This window comes from Electrona antarctica, assembly GCF_951216825.1.
Source record: "Electrona antarctica genome assembly, chromosome: 6".
NCBI lineage: Eukaryota > Metazoa > Chordata > Actinopteri > Myctophiformes > Myctophidae > Electrona > Electrona antarctica.
In genome coordinates this window covers 31868341-31892340 of record NC_136811.1, presented here as the reverse complement: position 1 = coordinate 31892340, position 24000 = coordinate 31868341, and the positions used below count along the sequence as shown (strand labels likewise).

Sequence of the window (24000 nt, the reverse complement as noted above, 5' to 3'; positions counted from 1 at the left end):
GCAAGAAATGTGCCTGAGTTGTATACGTACCTGAGAATAAATCTGTTTACTGTTTTATAACCATTACCATCTACATACGTACAGTATATACAGTAAGATAGTGTATTCATTAGGGAAAGTTTATGCATGTACTACGTGTACTATGTTGTACTATTTATTTTTTATATATAATCCCCCCCCCAAATAATTTGGGGACCCCCCGAGGGGTTGCGACCCCCAGGTTGAGAACCCGTGCTGTAACATATACACACACATACATACTGTACGAAATGCAAACACACACACACACACACACACACACACACCCTTGCTGTAAGAACACGCTTAGAGAGGAGAACCAAATGGGAGGTTTGCTTGTGGGTTCTGCTACGTCCAACAGATAACACTGTCTTGGTCTGAGCTGCGGAGCACCAAAGCATTCCTACGTTATTCTTGGTTGTGGTCTGAAGGCAGATGGGGGGGTTTGGGGGGTGGCGATGGGGGGGTGACAGACTGCTACTGTGGTTACTGGCAATTTGGTTGTGGGCTTGCGCTATTTTGATCCCCACACCCTCGTCTTTTTACCCACGCACACACACTGATGCACGCACACACACTGATGCATGCGCACACACACATACATACAGACACAAACTTGTGCATACAGTATGTACCCACAGACATGCATATCACACCTCGAGAGCCCCCTTTGTGGGATGTACACTTCCTGGTTTTTGAAGTGTGTGTGAGAACACACAGAAGTGTGTTTGAAGAAGACACCTGATCTACTCCCATGGTCTAAACCTGCCCTTTGCTACTACAAAGACTATATAGTCTCATTCACACACTTAAATGAACTAATGTCTAGAGACTGGGAGAGATAGACAGAGAGAATACTTTGATGTTATTTAATTAATCATGTTGATAATCATGTCGATAACGGAAAATAAACAGCTACTGTAATGACACACAAACATGAACACACGCACGCACGCACGCACGCACGCACGCACGCACGCACGCACGCACGCACGCACGCACGCACGCACGCACGCACGCACGCACGCACGCACGCACGCACGCACGCACGCACGCACGCACGCACGCACGCACGCACGCACGCACGCACACACACACACACACACACACACACACACACACACACACACACACACACACACACACACACACACACACACACACACACACACACACACACACACACACACACACACACACACACACACACACACACACACACACACACACACACACACACACACACACACACACACAGCTACACAGAGATAAAAGAGAAATCAAAGGAGTGGGCCAAAGAAAATAAATATTCAGTTCCTCAATGCAAAATAATGAACTTCAGGTGGTGAATTTTGACTCACAAACAGTATGGGCTGGGCGGGGGTGGTATGGATTTTTGAGCGGTGCCTCCGCTCCATTACGCAGCTATGTGTGTCCCTATGTACGTATGTATGTACGTATGTATGTATGTACCGGTATGTATGTCCGTCCCAGCATGGATGAGCACAGAAAGTTGCAACACGATAACTGTCAATTCTCGACCGTTTCGGACACGGGAAGGCTCGCCGGAACCGGGCCGGCCACGTGGCCATGTTCCTGGGGGTCCGGATGTTCCGGGGATCCCCTGGGGACCCTCACACGGTAACTGTGTCATTTCTCGACCGTTTCGGACACGGGGAAGCTCGCCGGAACCGGGCCAGCCCCCTGGGTGCATTCCTGGGGGTCTGGATGTTGCCCCCGGGGACCCCCACACACTACAGTTGCACCGCTCACTTCACACAGGTGTGATTGTTGTTATCGCGGTAATATATCACTGTTTACCCACAGTATGGTGATATCTCCCCAAAAAGTTGATTTGAATGAAATAAAAATAAATTAATACAAGATAAAATATATATGCATTTCACAACCATGGTATGGCGGTTATTGCACTCAGCCCGTGACACACACACACACACACACACACACACACACACACACACACACACACACACACACACACACACACACACACACACACACACACACACAGAGAGAACATCTCCCCTCTCTTTAAAACCGAAAATAGATATAGGCCCCAAACCACAGTTACGAGTGGAACACAGTGAAAATAACTGTACACAACACCAACTACAGGGGGGTGGATAGGACTGTTTCTCTCTCTCTCTCTCTCTGTACGGTACAGTATATAGAGTTTGTTTAGTGCAGAGATTGATCGTGAAAACAAATGGGATGGAACAGGGGAAGAGAAGACACCTAATGCAACAGAAAATACATCCCTAAGCATGAGTGGTGTTAATTGGCTTTGAGTGCAGAGAGAGAGAGAGAGAGAGAGAGAGAGAGAGAGAGAGAGAGAGAGAGAGAGAGAGAGAGAGAGAGAGAGAGAGAGAGAGAGAGAGAGGGGGGGGGGGGGCAGACAGACAGACAGACAGAAATAGAGAGAGAAAGGAGAAGAGAAAGAGAGAGGAGGGAGGTTACTTTAGAGGTCTGGAGATCACATAAACACGGTCCAACCTTGGTAACTGCTTGTAACACATGTATGAACGTGTGTGTGTGTGTGTGTGTGCACATGGACAAACAGACCACACACACACACACAGACACGCACGCGCACACACACACACACACACACACACACACACAAACACAGAGAGAGAGAGAGTTAAGCATATGGTTTTCCTCCAGTGATGTGTGCCTTATGTGGGAGTGTTGAACAAATCAAGAACTGTTGCCAAGACGTTGCTCACAGCCTCAGGCAGTGAATTCAACACACAGCCAGAAGGCAGGAACACGTCTCATAGTAGGGTTGCTTCAATAGAAAAGTGGATCAATCATAAGGTAATATAGGGTTCTCGTGTATGTGTGTGGGTGTGTGTGTGTGTGTGTGTGCGCGCCCGTGCGTGCATGCTTATGGATATGTACACGCAAACTACTTAGCATAGTGTGCTAGCATAGCTGTCATTCAGTTTCCCATAGCTTCGTGTGATTGGCTCAGCAGCAGATTTGAACCAGAAATTAGGAATAGGCGATATTCCATTTCCAGACGATAACCGATATCATTTGCTGTTATGGCTGATAACCGATATACACCGATGTCCATAAGATCTCATTCTGTATTTAAAAAAAATATATATATAATAATTGTCCATTCTAAAAAAAGGTTTATAAACACTGAATTTGAAAAAGCAATGCCTCTTTATTTCAAAACTACGGATGAACCGTTCTTTATGTTGGCCCAATCTCTGCAACAGCTTGAATGTAGTATTTTTTATTTAAAGAGGTTCAAACTTGTTGACCATTTTGAAAGCTTCCCCAGATCTGCAGCCTTCTTCATTTTTCTTTTTAAAATTTTCAACACAATTATTATAAAATACAATATTTGCCAAAACCGATATTATTTTGTTATGGCTTCGATACCGATATTGCATTTTAAGGCCATCATCAGGCCGATACCAATATGATATGATTAATTGCCCATCCTTACCAGAAATGACACCTTCATACGTATGTGCTAGTCCTATAGCTAGAGCAATGTGTGCTTGTGTTTTGGTGGAAGGTATTGTGTCAGAATTCCCTGCAGGTCATTATAGAAGATCCACTTCTTCAGTTACTTACAAAAGTAAGAGTAAATTGTAATGTGACAATTAAGGAGGCTACAATGACCGAGAGTTCTCCCTTTCCAATGCTTACTTTATTTTTGTTTTATATTATGTTTGATATGTTTGAGGTACATCCAGTTGTTAATATTATAATGGGTGGACCCATATTACTGTCGTTAAGTTTAACCAGATCGTTATACCCCTCTACTGCAGCCTGTTATATTGATTTCCAAAAATAAATAAATATACAATTGCAAATAGAACGCATATTTGTCCACTTCCATGTTGATAAGAGTATAAAAAACCATCCCTTTAAGGGCCATTAACACCAAGCACGATAATATAAACTATAAAGATAATTAATAATACTAATCCATCCATCCATCCATCTTCAACCGCTTATCCGTAGTCGGGTCGCGGGGGCAACAGCTCCACCAGAGTGCTCCAGACTTCCCTCTCCACAGCAACATTAGTGACTTCCTCCTGGGGGATTCCGAGACGTTCCAAGGCCAGTGAGTCGATGTATTTCCTCCAACTGCGCCTTGGTCTGCCTCGGGGTCTCCTCCCAGTGGGACGTGCGTCGAGGACCTCCCTAGGGAGGCGCCCGCGAGGCATCCTAACCAGATGCCCGAACCACCTCAGCTGACTCCTTTCCAGGCGAAGGAGCAGCGGTTCTACTCCGAGTCTCTCTCGTGTGACTGAACTTCTCACCCTATCTCTAAGGGAGATGCCAGCCACCCGTCGAAGAAAACTCATTTCGGCCGCTTGTATTCGCGACCTTATTCTTTCGGTCATGACCCACACTTCATGAGCATAGGTGAGAGTAGGAACGAAGATTGCTCGGTAGACAGAGAGCTTTGCCTTCTGGCTCAACTCTCTTTTCGTCACAACAGTGCGATACAGCGACTGCAATACCGCCCCTGCCGCTCCGATTCTCTGGCTGATCTCCTTCTCCGTCCTCCCCTCACTCGTGAACAAGACCCCGAGATACTTGAACTCCTTCACCTGGGGTAATGCCTCATTCCCTACCCGGACTGCACAATCCACCGGTTTCCTGCTGAGAACCATGGCTAATAATACTAATAATAAAGTTATTAGCGTAAAAAAAGAAGAAAAAAGAAAGAAAAAAAGTGCATCAAACACACACTGTGCAGTCCAGCAGGAGCCCAAATGGAAGGAGGGGGATCTCCGCCGATCTGTTGTGCTGAAACATAGCATATAATTATGGATAATCTGACTGATAATTAATTACACTACCTGAGGTAATTCCAGCTATATCCTACCAGCTCCGCTAATGACAAAACGAGGATCTGTGAGAATGATGTTCTTCTGATGGATTTTGAATGGCTGTCAATGTTTCTATCGCTCACAAAATCATGTTGAAAATGATCTAATCGATATTGTTTATACGGTTAGAGTTGTCGTGATAGTTGTGGTGTGGCCATTCACTTCAATGAGAATGATTTTTTAAACAACATACATAGTTAACGTGCTCAGTGTGAACAGCGCTTTAAGGTACAGTGGAGAGAGAAGGAGAGATGGTGAAAAAGAGTGAAAAAGCATTCATACATGTGCGTACACGCACACACACTGTACTGGACACACACACACACACACACACACACACACACACACACACACACACACACACACACACACACACACACACACACACACACACACACACACACACACACACACACACACACACACACACACACACACACACACCCCTCCCTGTTTGAGGAAAGGTCAGAGCTATGCTAACAGTGCTATGACTAATGGAGCATGAGATAAACACACATTCAGCTGATATCACCAGGTAGTGTGTGTGTGTGTGTGTGTGTGTGTGTGTGTGTGTGTGTGTGTGTGTGGTGCAGCTGTTGAAGCAGAATGGTCTCAGTGATGTCATCAGGGTTAGGACACAGGGTCAGATGATGTTGGGACAGTGTATGACAGACAGACAGACAGACAGACAGACAGACAGACAGACAGACAGACAGACAGACAGACAGACAAATAGTCACAGAGAGAGAGAGAAAGGAAGAGAGATGGAGAGAAAGGAAGAGAGATGGAGAGAACAGAACATGAGTTTTTGTTGCTTAAGTCCTACCATTAACACAAGCTAATTTCTGCTCTTTATCTCTCTCTCTCTAACCCTTTCTAACGCTCTCTCTCCATTTTTCAGAGAGAGTGTGAAAGGAAGAGATCATTGGCATCTTCAGAATGTATGGTTTTCTGTAGCCAACTCACATATATACGGTAAACACATTAATACTTATTTAATTACACACACTCACCACAGCTCAAGGTACTGAATTGGAAATATAGGTGTGTGTGTGTGTGTGTGTGTGTGTGTGTGTGTGTGTGTGTGTGTGTGCGCGTGCGTGCGTGCGTGCATGCATGCGTGCCAGTCTCTGTGGTCACCGGAGGGAAACTGTTGCCGTCCGACGTTGGAAACGTAAACAACTGAGTGGTTTACAGCCAATAGAAAAAGCAACATCACTGCCCTCTCTAACAAATCACTGTTTACTGCATTACTGACAGGACCGGGGCTGTGTGTGTGTGTGTGTGTGTGTGTGTGTGTGTGTGTGTGTGCACGCGCGCATCTTGCATGCATCCCAAAAGTAAGGGGAGATGGGACAGCGAAGATTTTATTACTGTTCACCATTTAACGCCTTTAAATGAACACACACACACACACACACACACACACACACACACACACACACACACACACACACACACACACACACACACACACACACACACACACACACACACACACACACACACACACACACACACAGTGAGTGTCCATCTATTGTCTGTAACAGTACATATCTTTCAACAACACATTGACAAAGTGTTTTAACTCTTGAGAGCGTGTGTTTGGTGATGGACCACACACACACACACACACATTACTCAATCGTCAAGTGTTTTTGCACTCTCAGTATTAGAACTGGATAAATGAACACTGAGGGCTTTACTGTGTACAAGCTGGTCTAAATGTCTCTGCACTGGCCTCCATCCGTATCCAATACTACGGCGTGCTTGCGTGTGTGTGTGTGTGTGTGGCTGTGTGCATGCACATGCGTAAAGCATATCTTACAGTGTGTAGTGTAAAAAGCGTGACGTGTGTGCATGCATATGTGGTTGCGTGCGCGTGTGGATACGTGCGTGTGTGTGGATGCGTGCCTGCGTGCGACCGTGCGTGCATGCACTCACATATGTAAACGGCAAAGCATACCTTACATTGTGTACAAAGTGTGTGTGTGTTCCAGGCTACTGGAAGGAAATGGCCTGACATCATTTGTCATCACCGGAATTCATCTTGGAGAGAGACGTTCAACTACTAATGAGGTAGAGAGAGACTAGAGGGGGAGGGAGGGGGGTGGCGGCGGGTGGGTGGGCGGGTGGGTGGGCGGGCGAGAGAGAGAGAGAGAGGGGAGCAAGAGAGAGAGCATAAAAGAGAGAAAGAGCACCAGCTAAAGAGAGAGAGCATAAAAGAGAGAAAGAGCACCAGCTAAAGAGGAAAAGCTGAGAAGAGCACAGGAGAAAGAATGAAAGAAGAGGACAGAACCAGAGTAGGAGAATGAAGGAGCAGAGATGTTGATGTTAAAGGTGACACAGAGAGATGTTGATGTTAAAGGTGACACAGAGAGATGTTGATGTTAAAGGTGACACAGAGGACTCAGAATGAAGGAGCAGAGATGTTGATGTTAAAGGTGACACAGAGGACTCCAATGAAGGAGCAGAGATGTTGATGTTAAAGGTGACACAGAGGACTCCAATGAAGGAGCAGAGATGTTGATGTTAAAGGTGACACAGAGGACTCCAATGAAGGAGCAGAGATGTTGATGTTAAAGGTGACACAGAGGACTCCAATGAAGGAGCAGAGATGTTGATGTTAAAGGTGACACAGAGGACTCAAATGAAGGAGCAGAGATGTTGATGTTAAAGGTGCACAGAGGACTCAGAATGAAGGAGCAGAGATGTTGATGTTAAAGGTGACACAGAGGACTCAGAATGAAGGAGCAGAGATGTTGATGTTAAAGGTGACACAGAGGACTCAGATGAAGGAGCAGAGATGTTGATGTTAAAGGTGACACAGAGGACTCAAATGAAGGAGCAGAGATGTTGATGTTAAAGGTGACACAGAGGACTCAGAATGAAGGAGCAGAGATGTTGATGTTAAAGGTGACACAGAGGACTCAAATGAAGGAGCAGAGATGTTGATGTTAAAGGTGACACAGAGGACTCAGAATGAAGGAGCAGAGATGTTGATGTTAAAGGTGACACAGAGGACTCAGAATGAAGGAGCAGAGATGTTGATGTTAAAGGTGACACAGAGGACTCAGAATGAAGGAGCAGAGATGTTGATGTTAAAGGTGACACAGAGGACTCAGAATGAAGGAGCAGAGATGTTGGTGTTAAAGGTGACACAGAGGACTCAGAATGAAGGAGCAGAGATGTTGATGTTAAAGGTGACACAGAGGACTTAAATGAAGGAGCAGAGATGTTGATGTTAAAGGTTAAAGGTGACACAGAGGACTCATGAAGGAGCAGAGATGTTGATGTTAAAGGTGACACAGAGGACTCCAATGAAGGAGCAGAGATGTTGATGTTAAAGGTGACACAGAGGACTCCAATGAAGGAGCAGAGATGTTGATGTTAAAGGTGACACAGAGGACTCAAATGAAGGAGCAGAGATGTTGATGTTAAAGGTGACACAGAATGAAGGAGCAGAGATGTTGATGTTAAAGGTGACACAGAGGACTCCAATGAAGGAGCAGAGATGTTGATGTTAAAGGTGACACAGAGGACTCCAATGAAGGAGCAGAGATGTTGATGTTAAAGGTGACACAGAATGAAGGAGCAGAGATGTTGATGTTAAAGGTGACACAGAATGAAGGAGCAGAGATGTTGATGTTAAAGGTTAAAGGTGACACAGAGGACTCATGAAGGAGCAGAGATGTTGATGTTAAAGGTGACACAGAGGACTCCAATGAAGGAGCAGAGATGTTGATGTTAAAGGTGACACAGAGGACTCCAATGAAGGAGCAGAGATGTTGATGTTAAAGGTGACACAGAATGAAGGAGCAGAGATGTTGATGTTAAAGGTGACACAGAGGACTCAAATGAAGGAGCAGAGATGTTGATGTTAAAGGTGACACAGAATGAAGGAGCAGAGATGTTGATGTTAAAGGTGACACAGAATGAAGGAGCAGAGATGTTGATGTTAAAGGTGACACAGAGGACTCCAATGAAGGAGCAGAGATGTTGATGTTAAAGGTGACACAGAGGACTCAAATGAAGGAGCAGAGATGTTGATGTTAAAGGTGACACAGAATGAAGGAGCAGAGATGTTGATGTTAAAGGTGACACAGAGGACTCCAATGAAGGAGCAGAGATGTTGATGTTAAAGGTGACACAGAGGACTCCAATGAAGGAGCAGAGATGTTGATGTTAAAGGTGACACAGACTGAAGGAGCAGAGATGTTGATGTTAAAGGTGACACAGAATGAAGGAGCAGAGATGTTGATGTTAAAGGTTAAAGGTGACACAGAGGACTCATGAAGGAGCAGAGATGTTGATGTTAAAGGTGACACAGAGGACTCCAATGAAGGAGCAGAGATGTTGATGTTAAAGGTGACACAGAGGACTCCAATGAAGGAGCAGAGATGTTGATGTTAAAGGTGACACAGAATGAAGGAGCAGAGATGTTGATGTTAAAGGTGACACAGAGGACTCAAATGAAGGAGCAGAGATGTTGATGTTAAAGGTGACACAGAATGAAGGAGCAGAGATGTTGATGTTAAAGGTGACACAGAATGAAGGAGCAGAGATGTTGATGTTAAAGGTGACACAGAGGACTCAAATGAAGGAGCAGAGATGTTGATGTTAAAGGTGACACAGAGGACTCAAATGAAGGAGCAGAGATGTTGATGTTAAAGGTGACACAGAGGACTCAAATGAAGGAGCAGAGATGTTGATGTTAAAGGTGACACAGAGGACTCAAATGAAGGAGCAGAGATGTTGATGTTAAAGGTGACACAGAGGACTCAAATGAAGGAGCAGAGATGTTGATATTAAAGGTGACACAGAGGACTCAAATGAAGGAGCAGAGATGTTGATGTTAAAGGTGACACAGAGGACTCAAATGCAGACGATGAACTCAAAAACAAAGAGTTTATTCAACCAAGAACTCTGCCAAAACAAGTAGGCCTAATTACAGACACGAGCAAGTATAACACGACTTGAGCAGAATTGTGAGGGAACTCCCAGGGGAGAAGTGAAGTCAATAGGTGAAGGTTTTCAATGGAATGGGTCCCGGGACCCAGGGGTGCTCTTTTAGACGAGTCCCAGAAGTCCCACTTCAACAATGTTAGTCAACGTTTTGTAATTTTTTACAAATTGCAGCATTTAATGGTTATATTCATGTAGAAAATGTATCTGAAAGATATAAACACAATTCCAAATCTGACAACTTTGCAAAGTATTATGCAAACAACATTGCAAAGTATATGCAAACAGAACATTATATAAGGTAAATTAAATAGCACCACAATAAATAAAGCAAAATCAAGTTAGCTAAATAAAGCGTATGGTGCATGTATGCGCAGCTCAATTAAAGTCTCTCATTGTCATAATACTGTACTATAACAACAACAAAGACAATTTCATGAAATGTCAGCGACTGGCTGCTCACATGAGTTTCAGTTTGTTACACTAGGATGTGTTGGATGTGATGTGTGTCCGTTTGGAGGACCTCCTTTCTTGGATCCCAGACGGTACCAGTCCCCCCTCCGTTCTGGAGCAAAGGCCGCATTTAGCCAATAAGCGCAGGGGTCCGTGGGTCCACTCAGACTCAGATGTATTACCCATTCAGTCAGGGGTCCGTGGGTCCACTCAGACTCAGATGTATTACCCATTCAGTCAGGGGTCCGTGGGTCCACTCAGACTCAGATGTATTACCCATTCAGTCAGGGGTCCGTGGGTCCACTCAGATGTATTACCCATTCAGTCAGGGGTCCGTGGGTCCACTCAGACTCAGATGTATTACCCATTCAGTCAGGGGTCCGTGGGTCCACTCAGATGTATTACCCATTCAGTCAGGGGTCCGTGGGTCCACTCAGACTCAGATGTATTACCCATTCAGTCAGGGGTCCGTGGGTCCACTCAGATGTATTACCCATTCAGGTCTGCTCATGTCACAGCAGAGAGCAGTTTCACTGCTCCGCCGCGTTCCGCTGATATGCTCAAACAAGTGACCCTAAAGAATTTGGTCTGAGCGTGCGCAAAATGGCGGCGCTCGTGTGTTATTATTAGCATTTTGATCGTGTTTCTACGACGATTTCTATGTGGATTTTACTTATTTTATTTGTTTATAACGTAGGATGAAGTCTGATGCGGCCATGCAAAATGATTGTGTCTGTGAATTATTATTATAATTGTTACCTAGATATATTTTTGAGGGGCGCTAGCCCCTCCATACAGGTTTAATGTTTGTTTTTAGTTCAATGTTTGTGAGAAGTGTGTGTGTGTGTGTGTGAAGTGAGGGGCGCTAATATATTAGTAAGTCTTACTCGTGTTGATTAGGTGATGTAATGGTGATGTAAAACAAACGGTGCCAACACAAACATTAAACGCCATTAACAATAAAGAGACGAGATGACGTAATGAGGCACATTATGACGTAAATTTTCCCTTCATTGTCAATGGCGTTTACAAAAAAAGTCAAAAATAATGCCATAATACATTTATAGCTGCTCCAAGCTATGGTAAATGGTGCATTTATATAGCGTCTTTATCCAATGCGCTTTACATAGATTGTGCATCAATTCACCCATTCACACAGACATTCATACACTGATGCCGGCGGAATCCATACAAGGCACCAACCATCAGGAGCAATTTGGGGTTCAGTGTCTTGCTCAAGGACACTTCAACACTCACTTCACACGGGTGTGATTTTAATGTGGATTCTGTTACAGTACAGTACTGAGTACAGTATTGTGTCCCAGGACCCCCGGAGGGTGACATGATTGCGTCCTTTCTCAATTTAATGCGTGAGATACAGGACGCAGGCTATTTGCATAACTGGGGAGTATAGCTGGACAAGGACTAGACACATGTGAACTAAACTAGACTCTCAACACAGGGATAGGCTAGAGAACAAACGGGACACAGTTGAGACAAGACATGTAACAGCTACAAGAGCAGACAATGTAACTGATAACATCAGTTATCTAACTGAAACAGATATAAAGGGATTGTGACTGACTGAGTTTTTATAATTTTTCTTATTTTTTTATTTCTTAGGTTTTCTGAGCTCAATTACACCCAAAAAGCCTGAACGTTTAACATTCAGTAGATTTTCTGTGGTCTGGGGTTTTCTGGCTCAAACAAGTGCTCTGATTTTCCTGTAGAGTGTGATGTAAGATCCAGCAAATCCCATACAGTATAGCAATGGGATTTGCCAGCAGATGTCACTGTTTTCATCGTTTTGCCTGTTTTCATTGCAGCTCAAAAGGCTTCACAGACACAGAGAAAATCCTAGACCACAGAAAATCCACTGAATGTTCAAAGTTCAGGTTGTTTGGGTGGAATTGAGGTCATAAAACCTAAAAGAAAAACAAAAAATAAAAATAAATGAAAGTATTCAAGGCTCGATGAGCATGACAAAAAGGGTGTTACATTGTATGAATTTAAGATTAATTTGTGCTCCGTAATGCAAAAGTGTTGCATGAAGAGATTCATAAGCTACATACTGTAGCATCCAAGGTGTGCTGTATGGGCTTCGGATATAATCTTTATAGAAACAAGACCACAAGAACTTAAAGGTAGAGTAAGGTACTTAAATCACATAGTAATCATTGCTATAGAGTGTTTGTTAAGTAACAGGGGTCTCCCTGTCTCTCCATCTCTTTAATAAACAGTAGGTGACCGGTATAGTAGGTGACACATTCTGAACCAATCAGGAGAGAGTAGCCATTTATCAGCTTAATTTTCCGTTGCATAATGTTCCAGTTCCAATTTTGTCCGCTCATTTCTTTGTGTCATCACTTACAATTCCATGTGTTTAATCTGTATCCTGACTGCGTTCTCTATCCTGATTGGATAAAATTGGTATCCAGACCTGAAAATGCATTTTTTGTTTAAAAATAAAAATCAGACCTGTCTGAAGTAAGTGGTACAACAGCACCCCCTGTTGGTACCCTAGGCCTAGACAGACAGACAGACAGACAGACAGACAGACAGACAGACATACAGACGGGCTGTTTCTTGAAGTACTATGACAATCACCACGCTTTTTAACACTTTTAACCAAAGAAAATCACTTACACTACCTTTAAAGACTCTTTGGAGCACCAGAAGCAAAGAGCACAACAACTATCCCCTATGTCACCAGCCTGTGCTCTCCTCCAGACATTCACAAACAAATCCAGTGCCTACACCGAAATGTACTGACCTGACCTCGTGGCCGACACCGTCCCAAAGCTAATAAATGTACTGACCTGACCTCGTGGCGACACCGTCCCAAAGCTAATAAATGTACTGACCTGACCTCTTGGCCGACACCGTCCCAAAGCTAATAAATGTACTGACCTGACCTCGTGGCCGACACCGTCCCAAAGCTAATAAATGTACTGACCTGACCTCGTGGCCGACACCGTCCCAAAGCTAATAAAAGCTCCTTGCAGATTAACGTGATTTTCTGAAAAACTGCTGAAAAAACTACGCAAAATTGCCGAAAAACACATCAGTCTGCAAGGATCTTTACTTTGTTGTAGAGTTCTCAATCTCTGCCCGAACCCGGCCCGGCCCGACATTTTCGGGTAGGGCCGGGCCCAAAATGCACGATAATTAGTTTTTTTTTTTATGTAATTTTATTATAACAATAATAACAATTCTGTTGTTTGTGTAATGTATTTATTTAATATGAAGAGGGCTGAGCTGGTGAATGTTGGCGATTAACTTTTACAGTTTAGGCTATTATATGTGACTGAAGGAGGAGGAGGCGATGATCAGCAGCAGGCAGCAGCGCACCAAAGTGACAGAATAGAACGGTGGTTGTTGAATTTGCTACCGCTGGCTGGCCTCTGGTTTGCCAACCAAATGAGCTGCTTACTGCTCAGCATCAACTATATAACTTAAGTCAACTTGCCATATGCTTAAATGTTTTATAAGACCATCGATTTATCCGCAATAGCTCGTTTTGGAAACGTCGGGGCTTAACGAGACACTGCTGTCTCGTTGAACCCAGCTGGGTGAATAAGCTAAATTAGACTACCTAATCAACGGTAAATGCTCCATATAACTATGAAAGCGCCTGCACGTAATATAGTTACATGATGACCAAGCAATGTTACAGTCACACTGTAGGCTACAGCTATTTGGTTTACAAATCGTATCGCAGCGCGCCTACAGCTATTTAATTTCCCCATCGTAGCGCAGCGCGCCTCGTTGTGTGCCCACTGCCCAAAATAAAAGATCTGCAAGCTGTCGACAGACTCGACACGCCATCGAGCGGCATGTTGATGGTTTGTATGTCTGTTCTTTTGGTTAGGCAACGCACATTACGCGTGGTATGTGGGTTTGAGAGGCAATGATTAATGTAAACTATACAGTAACTAGTAGATTATAGCCAAGTTGACAATTGTCATAATATTGCCAGTAGCCTATAGGACATAATTAACTGCGTCACTTCAGAGGATCGCTGCTACTTTGATTCAGAAGATGTTTACTCACCCCTGGAAATTGCTGGAAACCATTAGAATGTTGAAAATGGAACATTAACGTGAGTTACATAAATCCTTTATTTCGGCGACTAGACTATTAGTACGTTCTCTGACACGGTCGTCTCAATAATCCACGGCGCCGCGGCCATATAGTGGCCTTTTTCTTTTTCCTTTTTTTTCACTCGGGCTTTTTCGGGTTTTCGGGCCTGACATTATGGTAATTGTTAGGGTCGGGCCGGGCCTCGGGCCGACCCAGTTAGGGTAGGGTAGGGCCGGGCCTTACTTTTCAGGCCCGATGAGAACTCTACTTTGTTGTACGAAGATGTAAAATCCCCAAATAGATATAATGCGTTGTGAGAATACAGATCTACTAGATTTATTTACATTAAGCATAACACACACACACACACACACACACACACACACACACACACACACACACACACACACACACACACACACACACACACACACACACACACACACACACACACACACACACACACACACACACACACACACACACACACACACACACATTGTGGAAGCCTGAGTTGAATTCTTCTAACTCTGTCTTTAATTTTCTGCCAAGTCGTAATTGGCGAAGAACAAGAAGAGGCAGAAGAAGAAGAAGAATGAGAGGAGAGGTGGTGAGAGACCAGTATGACAACCTGTAATGGATGAGATTGTCAAGAGGGCCTCTTAGAAACACATGAACACAAAGTGACCTTTAGCAACTCTTGTCAGTAGTAATGTGTGTGTGTGTGTGTGTGTGTGTGTGTGTGTGTGTGCGCGCACGGTTATCAGTATAGTGTGTGTGTGTGTGTGTGTGTGTGTGTGTGTGTGTGTGTGTGTGTGCGTGCGTGCGTGTGTGTACACCATAAAGTATGCAATGAATAGGCCTCATGTTTTCCCCAGTTCATGCCTAAAAGCTTTACCAGGGGACTTGTCTTTACAAGGGATTCTGACAACCTGGCAAGCACACAGACACACATGCATACACACACACGCACGCAGGTTCTACCAACTGCCCTAAAAGTCATATTTCTGTCTTCCGCAAACACACACGCACACACACACGCGCACACACACACACACACACACACACACACACACACACTCACTCACTCACGCACGCGCACATGCACACGCACACACACACACACACACATACACACGGCAGAAAGAGCCTCTCCTCTCCTCCTTTTTCCAACTTTTTAATCTCCTTTCCTTATCCTGCTGTTCCCTCAGACCCTTCCCATCTCTAGTCCCATGTGAACTCACCCGGTCGGGCCAGTGTGTGGACCTCAGGGGGCACCACCACGTTGGCCTCGGAGGCCAGGGTGAGCTGGCCTCCCTTGCCGATGCGGTCGCAGAGCAGCGTGATGTGCTTCTTCAGCCGCACCGTGTCGCTAGGCAGGTTCAGCGCAGGGCTCCCTGTCTGGGCCAGAGACGTGGCCTGGTCCTTGGGGCTCCGCGACAGGCACGTCCGCAGGAGGTGCGACACAGCTGCATCGCAGCTTTCCTCCCAACCCTGACAGAGAGGAGGAGAGAACCAGAGAGAAAAGGGGGGGGGGGATTAACTATAGGCTGCTGCTCGACATTTACTGTTTTAAGACAGTCAGATGCAAGGGGCCCAAGGCCACGACTGAAATTAAAAATATTCACTGGAGGTCACCACGGGTAGGATAATGCACAGAGAGCCACTTATCTAACTATAAATGCAAAAGTCTTTGTGTGTGTGTGTGTACGTCTGAAACCCACGTAACTTGAGACCCATTCGCCCCAGCGACTTCAAATTCAACACACGCGTTCCACACCCTCACGTGGAGTGCAGTGCCCGGTGTCGAGTCGGTCGGACCCACGGTTGTCCAGAACCTCCACAAAAGGCCTCTGCCCAGGCCAGACTCCATATTTGGGTATGCCTAACAAAGAACTCCATATATGGGCATAAAAGGGACACAGCTGACATCAGTTCTGACACCACGGTTGTCCAGAACCGCCCCAAAATGGCCTCTGCCCGGGGCTCTGGACAGGGCCCCTGCCCAGTGTCCATATATGGAGCTGGCCTGTTCTGACATCTTTCTGACATAGTGCATAGACTCCATATTTGGGCATGCCTGACAAAGAACTCCAAATATGGGCATAAAAGTGACACAGGCATAATATCTGGGTGGGGCATTCATTTCCAACTTGCATCGTTCCAAGTAGGCCAGCGCCCAACGGCCTGTAGACCTATACTAGGCTCCAACGGGCACCGCTCTAGTATATTACAATTGGCTTAAGGGAGGACCAGTGGGCCTGCCAACCAGCCAGCAGGCAGACCTCTGAGGTCTAGCTCATGTCACCATGACTCACTGCCATATAAGGAGTTCCGAATGCCTCTACACCCAAATTTCGAGTGTGTTGCCTAATCTCAATGTGCCATGGCACGAGGCGCAAACAGTCAGCTGGCTCCAAAGACGCATCCATGGAGCTGTGCCCTGTAGGCCAGGTGAAGTTAATCAGTGCCGAGGTATAAAGCTGTGCTTAATGGTATTGGTACACCTCAATGAAGGTGCATTCAAGGCTGCCACATGTCACTGATTAACTCATTCACTGCAGCGGTTGTTTTATTTTGTGTAGAGCAAACATTAAAAGTCTACACTTGCCCGCTACATGACGCCACGAGTGGGGACCTGATATTTGGGGGGCATGCCACATTTCTGAAAGCCAGACGTTGGAGTGGCGGAAAAACACAGAAAATCTGACCTCTAAGTGCACTAAGTGCACTTGGTATACTAAGTACACTGACCATACAGTGCACTACAATCTAAGTGCACTTAGGAAACCTTGAATGAGTGTGTGAGCGTGATTGACCTAACGTGATGTTGAATTTATATTTTTGATGTGCGGAAACTTCGGACGAAAAATACGGACTGTGTGTGTGCACGAGCCTTTAAACACATCGCAATCCACATGATGTCTGTCAGTGTCCAGCTGTGACAGTCCTGGGATGAGAAGCAGCTCTATTATCATTCTCTTACTGCTGTCTCTGAGAGAATCTATGGTCTGGATCTACACGCATGGACCCTCACGGGTCTGTAACTGTGAGAGTGTACAAATGGAACACACACACACACACACACACACACACACACACACACACACACACACACACACACACACACACACACACACACACACACACACACACACACACACACACACACACACACACACACACACACACACACACACACACACACACACACACACACAACCACGCTAACCCAGGGCCATCCCTCCTGTCTGAGGATAGATGGTCCGGGGGAGGGAGGGATGACAAGAGGAGGGAAGGGCAGTGTGTTGACAGGTGCCCAGGGTGTGGGGGCGGGGCCCACCTCCCTCCTCCTCTCCTGACCCCCCTCCCCCTCCCCCATGCTGCTCTACCTGCCTGCCGCCATGCCGATAGGCCCCTAATGGGCCATAATGACAGGTAATCAACCCTGTAATGATAATGACAGAGACATACAGACAGAGAGAGAGAGAGAAAGAGAGTGGGGGGAAAAGGCAGAGAGGAGAGAGAAGAGCAGAGACGGGCGGTGAACTGCGCATGAGAGGGGTGAGAGGGACGGTCGGGCCAAGCAGAGAAGGTCAAAGAGATGAGACGATGACAGAGAAGACGAGGGACATTAGAGGGGGAAAATAACAGCCTGATGAGGGCAAGGACGAGCAGAGATGACAAAGGTGGAAACGTGAGTGGAAAGAACGGAGGATGGACGTGAGCTTATAGAGGAAGGAAAAGAGAGAAACGCTGTGTGGAGAGCGAAGGAATGAGGAGCAGGGTTAGGCAGGGAAAGAGAGAAACGCTGTGTGGAGAGCGAAGGAATGAGGAGCAGGGTTAGGCAGGGAAAGCCAATTACCTTTCCCTGCCACAATACCTCTGCAGGTTATCAAGGCTTTCATAACAGCCACAGACCGACCTAGTGGTGTGTTTCTGGGGAAACTTGGCTCAACTGTCAGACTGCCCCCCACCCCCACCTCGGCCAATGCCACAAAGATTCCACAAGCTGGGGGAGAAAATTAAATCTACTTAAACCTAAGCTCTCTAGTCATTCATTCCACTAAAACTACAATGAGAGGCAAAGGAGGGCAGAGTGAGACAGGTTTGGAAAGAGGCCAAAGTGATAAATTGCAAGAGAAAGGGCCCTAAGGCTACAGGTCCAAAGAATAGATGTTGGCTCTGGTGGGTGAGAAAAGAGTGCTCAACAGGTGAAGGTTGCGGAATGGTCAGTTTTAGTTGAAACATGTTTTCATCTAGGACACTGGTTCTCACTGGTTCTCAGTGGGGTCTGGGGTCCCAGGGGTCCTCGAGGGGGTCCCAGGGGTCCTCGAGGGGGTTCTAGGGGTCCTCGAGGGGGTCCCAGGGGTCCTCGAGGGGGTTCTAGGGGTCCTCGAGGGGGTCCCAGGGGTCCTCGAGGGGGTTCTAGGGGTCCTCGAGGGGGTTCTAGGGGTCCTCGAGGGGCTCCCAGGGGTCCTCGAGGGGGTCCCAGGGGTCCTCGAGGGGGTTCTAGGGGTCCTCGAAGGGGTCCCAGGGGTCCTCGAGGGGGTTCTAGGGGTCCTCGAGGGGGTCCCAGGGGTCCTCGAGGGGGTTCTAGGGGTCCTCGAGGGGGTTCTAGGGGTCCTTGAGGGGGTCCCAGGGATCCTCGAGGGGGTCCCAGGGGTCCTCGAGGGGGTTCTAGGGGTCCTCGAGGGGGTCCCAGGGGTCCTCGAGGGGGTCCCAGGGGTCCCCAGCAAAATGAGGAACAGTTACACTTACAGTAAGTCCTATTATTATTATTAGGTGTGGGATTGTAAATCAGCTATTTTTGGAAGATGTCCCTGACAAAAAACTTGACAGACTTAAAGTTTCGTCAGCTTAAGGGTACAAGTAATTCAGCATCCAGACTCCATCAGTGCACTGTAGAACATTGTCAGTAAGATGTCTTTGCCTAACAAAGTGTCCTGGAGCAGGCAACTGATAGATACTTGACACAAATTAGAGCGTAAAAATGAGACTGAAAATGATTTGATTGAAAATGTATTCACTACTAAGCACTGTATGGTCAGTGCACTTAGTATACCAGAGGCTGTGGAAACATCTACGGATTATATCAAGAGAATTAAGTTAGACAAGGGAAATCCCAGTTGTGATTGCAACATTACTGGATGAACGTGGTTAAAATTGCGCAGGACTAATACAGAGCCTTGGGAGACTCCCAAAGCGACAGCCAAAGATTCAGACTCCACTCCCACATCCCTGATGTGCTCAGAGTGGCTGGAAAAGTCATTTTAGGGACCAATGTTATGACTCTGTGAGCACAATGTGATACAGTCATCCTGGATGGCTAAAGTGATCTTTAAACTCGTAACCGTTTTATTAAATTCATAAATGCAGGGGGAAAAAAACGAACGGCTGGATTCAGGATAATTTAATAGCATAACAGTTATCCTCAGATTCCTCATCGTCTCCACCAGGCCGAATTAAGGCATGGGGAGAGAGTATGTTTTGCACTCCGTCCGTGTGTGTGTCCGTCCGTCCGTCTGTGTACAGCTAATCTCCGGCACCGTTAACCCGGTCGATGCCAAATTTTGCACACGCACTCCCTAGATGCCAACGATGAACCACTGCCTCAAATTTTCCAGAACGGCCTGTTATAGCGCCACCAGGAGGCCGACTTTTGAAAAACAAATGTATGGATATTACTCCTCCAGATTCTGTCCAAAAATCCCTCAAATCGTTACACACTATCTCTATAGTCATGTGTTCAAGACAGATCTGTCCGATATTTCATATTCCATCCTAATTGGCTAACATTGGCTTTCAAAGTTTGCAGGATTGGCCCGTTTTTAACAAAAAGCCTCAAATCATGAACGCAGCGTGCAATTTACGTGAAATCTTTCACAGACTTTCCTACTAGGCTGAGGAATATATCCTACCCTTTTCACATTGGCCTGTTTGATTGAAACCTTTATTTCAGGCGAATCCATTGGCCTGTTATTTTTGCTAAACACATTTTTGGAACAAAATGCCTCAAATCATGAGCGCAGCATGCAATTTCGTGAAATCTTTGACAGACTTTCCTACTAGCCTGAGGAATATATCCCACGGTCCAACCCTTTTCACATTGGCCTGTTATAGCACCACCAACAGGTGGAGTTTTGCAAAACACATTTTTGAAACAAAATGCCTCAAATCATCCAATTGCCATCCAAGGCCTAAGAAGAAATGGAACCCTTTACACATTGACCTATTAAAGCGCCACCAGGAGGCCACAACCTGACCTGCCCTGTTGGAGACCTGTGCCCAGAGGGGCACTTTATCTAGTTTCTCTTTCAAATTCACCAGCTAATATCTAAGTGCTTGGTGACTATCACGACTCATGCATTAAAGATTCTATATACAGTATGTGTCTTATCCCTTTAGATAATATGATGTTTAATTGAAGTAATTCATCTTCACTCAATTTTTCTAAGCTATAGAGTGAGAGACCAGTTTAAAAAAGTGAGTTCAAAAGCAACATTTAGCTAATATCTTGTATAAATATTAGTTGTGTACATAAATAACAAAACAAAAAACTACACACGCACACGCACGCGCACACACACACACACACACACACACACACACACACACACACACACACACACACAGTTTTATACAGTGTATATGAAGAGCTACATACAGTGTATCCTCCACAGTCAAAGGACAAACAGACAAAGTAATGGTACGATGGAACCAGATGGAGAAAAGGAAATGTGGGGGAGGAAAGGAGCGAGGGAAGTAAAGGAGGGAGAGAGGAGTTGGTGTGAGGCGGACGGCGGTATGGCCTTATGGAGGGAGGGAAGTAAAGGAGGGAGAGAGGAGTTGGTGGGGGCGGTATGGCCTTATGGAGGGAGGGAGAGAGGAGTTGGTGTGAGGCGGACGGCGGTATGGCCTTATGGAGGGAGGGAAGTAAAGGAGGGAGAGAGGAGTTGGTGGGGGCGGTATGGCCTTATGGAGGGAGGGAGAGAGGAGTTGGTGTGAGGCGGTATGGCCTTATGGAGGGAGGGAGAGAGGAGTTGGTGGGAGGCGGTATGGCCTTATGGAGGGAGGGAGAGAGGAGTTGGTGTGAGGCGGTATGGCCTTATGGAGGGAGGGAGAGAGGAGTTGGTGGGAGGCGGTATGGCCTTATGGAGGGAGGGAGAGAGGAGTTGGTGGGAGGCGGTATGGCCTTATGGAGGGAGGGAGAGAGGAGTTGGTGGGAGGCGGTATGGCCTTATGGAGGGAGGGAGAGAGGAGTTGGTGGGAGGCGGTATGGCCTTATGGAGGGAGGGAGAGAGGAGTTGGTGGGAGGCGGTATGGCCTTATGGAGGGAGGGAGAGAGGAGTTGGTGGGAGGCGGTATGGCCTTATGGAGGGAGGGAGAGAGGAGTTGGTGGGAGGCGGTATGGCCTTATGGAGGGAGGGAGAGAGGAGTTGGTGGGAGGCGGTATGGCCTTATGGAGGGAGGGAGAGAGGAGTTGGTGGGAGGCGGTATGGCCTTATGGAGGGAGGGAGAGAGGAGTTGGTGGGAGGCGGTATGGCCTTATGGAGGGAGGGAGAGAGGAGTTGGTGGGAGGCGGTATGGCCTTATGGAGGGAGGGAGAGAGGAGTTGGTGTGAGGCGGTATGGCCTTATGGAGGGAGGGAGAGAGGAGTGGGTGTGAGGCGGTATGGCCTTATGGAGGGAGGGAGAGAGGAGTTGGTGGGAGGCGGTATGGCCTTATGGAGGGAGGGAGAGAGGAGTTGGTGGGAGGCGGTATGGCCTTATGGAGGGAGAGAGAGAGGAGTTGGTGGGAGGCGGTATGGCCTTATGGAGGGAGGGAGAGAGGAGTGGGTGTGAGGCGGTATGGCCTCATGGAGGGAGGGAGAGAGGAGTGGGTGTGAGGCGGTAGGGCCTTATGGAGGGAGGGAGAGAGGAGTGGGTGTGAGGCGGTATGGCCTTATGGAGGGAGGCGGTATGGCCTTATGGAGGGAGGCGGTATGGCCTTATGGAGGGAGGGAGAGAGGAGTTGGTGGGAGGCGGTATGGCCTTATGGAGGGAGGGAGAGAGGAGTGGGTGTGAGGCGGTATGGCCTTATGGAGGGAGGCGGTATGGCCTTATGGAGGGAGGGAGAGAGGAGTTGGTGGGAGGCGGTATGGCCTTATGGAGGGAGGGAGAGAGGAGTTGGTGTAAGGCGGTATGGCCTTATGGAGGGAGGGAGAGAGGAGTTGGTGTAAGGCGGTATGGCCTTATGGAGGGAGGGAGAGAGGAGTTGGTGTGAGGCGGTATGGCCTTATGGAGGGAGGGAGAGAGGAGTGGGTGGGAGGCGGTATGGCCTTATGGAGGGAGGGAGAGAGGAGTTGGTGGGAGGCGGTATGGCCTTATGGAGGGAGGGAGAGAGGAGTTGGTGTGAGGCGGTATGGCCTTATGGAGGGAGGGAGAGAGGAGTGGGTGGGAGGCGGTATGGCCTTATGGAGGGACGCAGGCAAGAATAGCAGGCAGACAGACCGCGTCAGCAACTCTATTCAAGGCCTGACTGACAAACGGAAAGACAGAGAGAGAGAAATAAGGAGAAAGGGAAAACAAGTCAGAGAAGGGTCTAGGGAGAGAGAGCAATGGAGGATAAAGGGAGATATAGAAGAGAATGAGAAGCGATTGTGTGTGTTTGTGTGTGAGTGTGTGTGTGTGTGTGTGTGTGTGTGTGCACGCGTGTGTGTGTGTGTGTGCGTATCTGCGTGCGTCTCCTCTTTCTGTCTCTGATTCTCCTATACCTTTCATCTTTACTTATAGCTTTTCCTCCCTCCATCTCTTCATCTCCTTCTCTTGTTATTTCTTACGTTACTGTATGATCCAACCTACAGTAGGACACATCCCCATTTGAGAATGTGGAGGTGAAAATCTCATATACTGTATCATGCTCAAAATGTGAATAAAGTCCTATGGTAGGTTACGTTACCTGACTGACTTCAGCCAAGACAATATGACCACAAGATGTCTGCATATACACTACCATGACAATCTGACTTTTACCCCAGGCCAGTACCCCCGTTTAGTGTGTGTTGTTACTTTAATCCGATGGCAAGTCATAATACACTTAGTCCAAGAAGCAAGATCTGCTCTTGTGGAGTTAGCAACGAAAAGGACTGGATGCTCACTATGCTACAGATAATCTGTACCCACACACCCACTAGAGCACTTATGTCTCTAGCTGTTCTGACATTCTGGGTATTTGAGTGAATATTTGTAATAATCCATATTAGCGGGTAATTAGGACATGACACTTCCTCTGGAGGTGCACTTTGTCTCCCTCTCTTATTGTCTCCACCAGGCCGAAGTCATGGGGAAGAGAGTATGTTTTGCACTCCGTCCGTCCGTGATCTCCGTCGATGCCAAATTTTGCACACACACTCTCTGGATGCCAACGATGAACCTCTGCCCCAACATTTCCAGAACGGCCTGTTATAGCGCCACCAGGAGGCCAACTTTTGAAAAATACATTTTTTGATATTACTTTTTTGATAAATCCCGCAAATCGTTACACACTATCTCTATAGTCATGTGTTCAAGATGGATCTGTCCGATATTTCATATTCCATCCTAATTGGCTAACA

The 24000-nt window shown here is 46.6% G+C and overlaps 1 protein-coding gene across 1 annotated transcript in view; it reads right to left on the bottom strand.

Annotated features, from left to right (window-relative positions):
* Positions 1–24000, bottom strand: part of bbs9 (Bardet-Biedl syndrome 9) — a 226661-nt gene that overhangs the window by 90976 nt on the left and 111685 nt on the right. The window contains exon 20 of the mRNA XM_079504326.1: positions 15650–15899. Coding sequence (XP_079360452.1) covers positions 15650–15899 — 250 coding nt within the window. The remainder of the gene's footprint in view (positions 1–15649; positions 15900–24000) is intronic.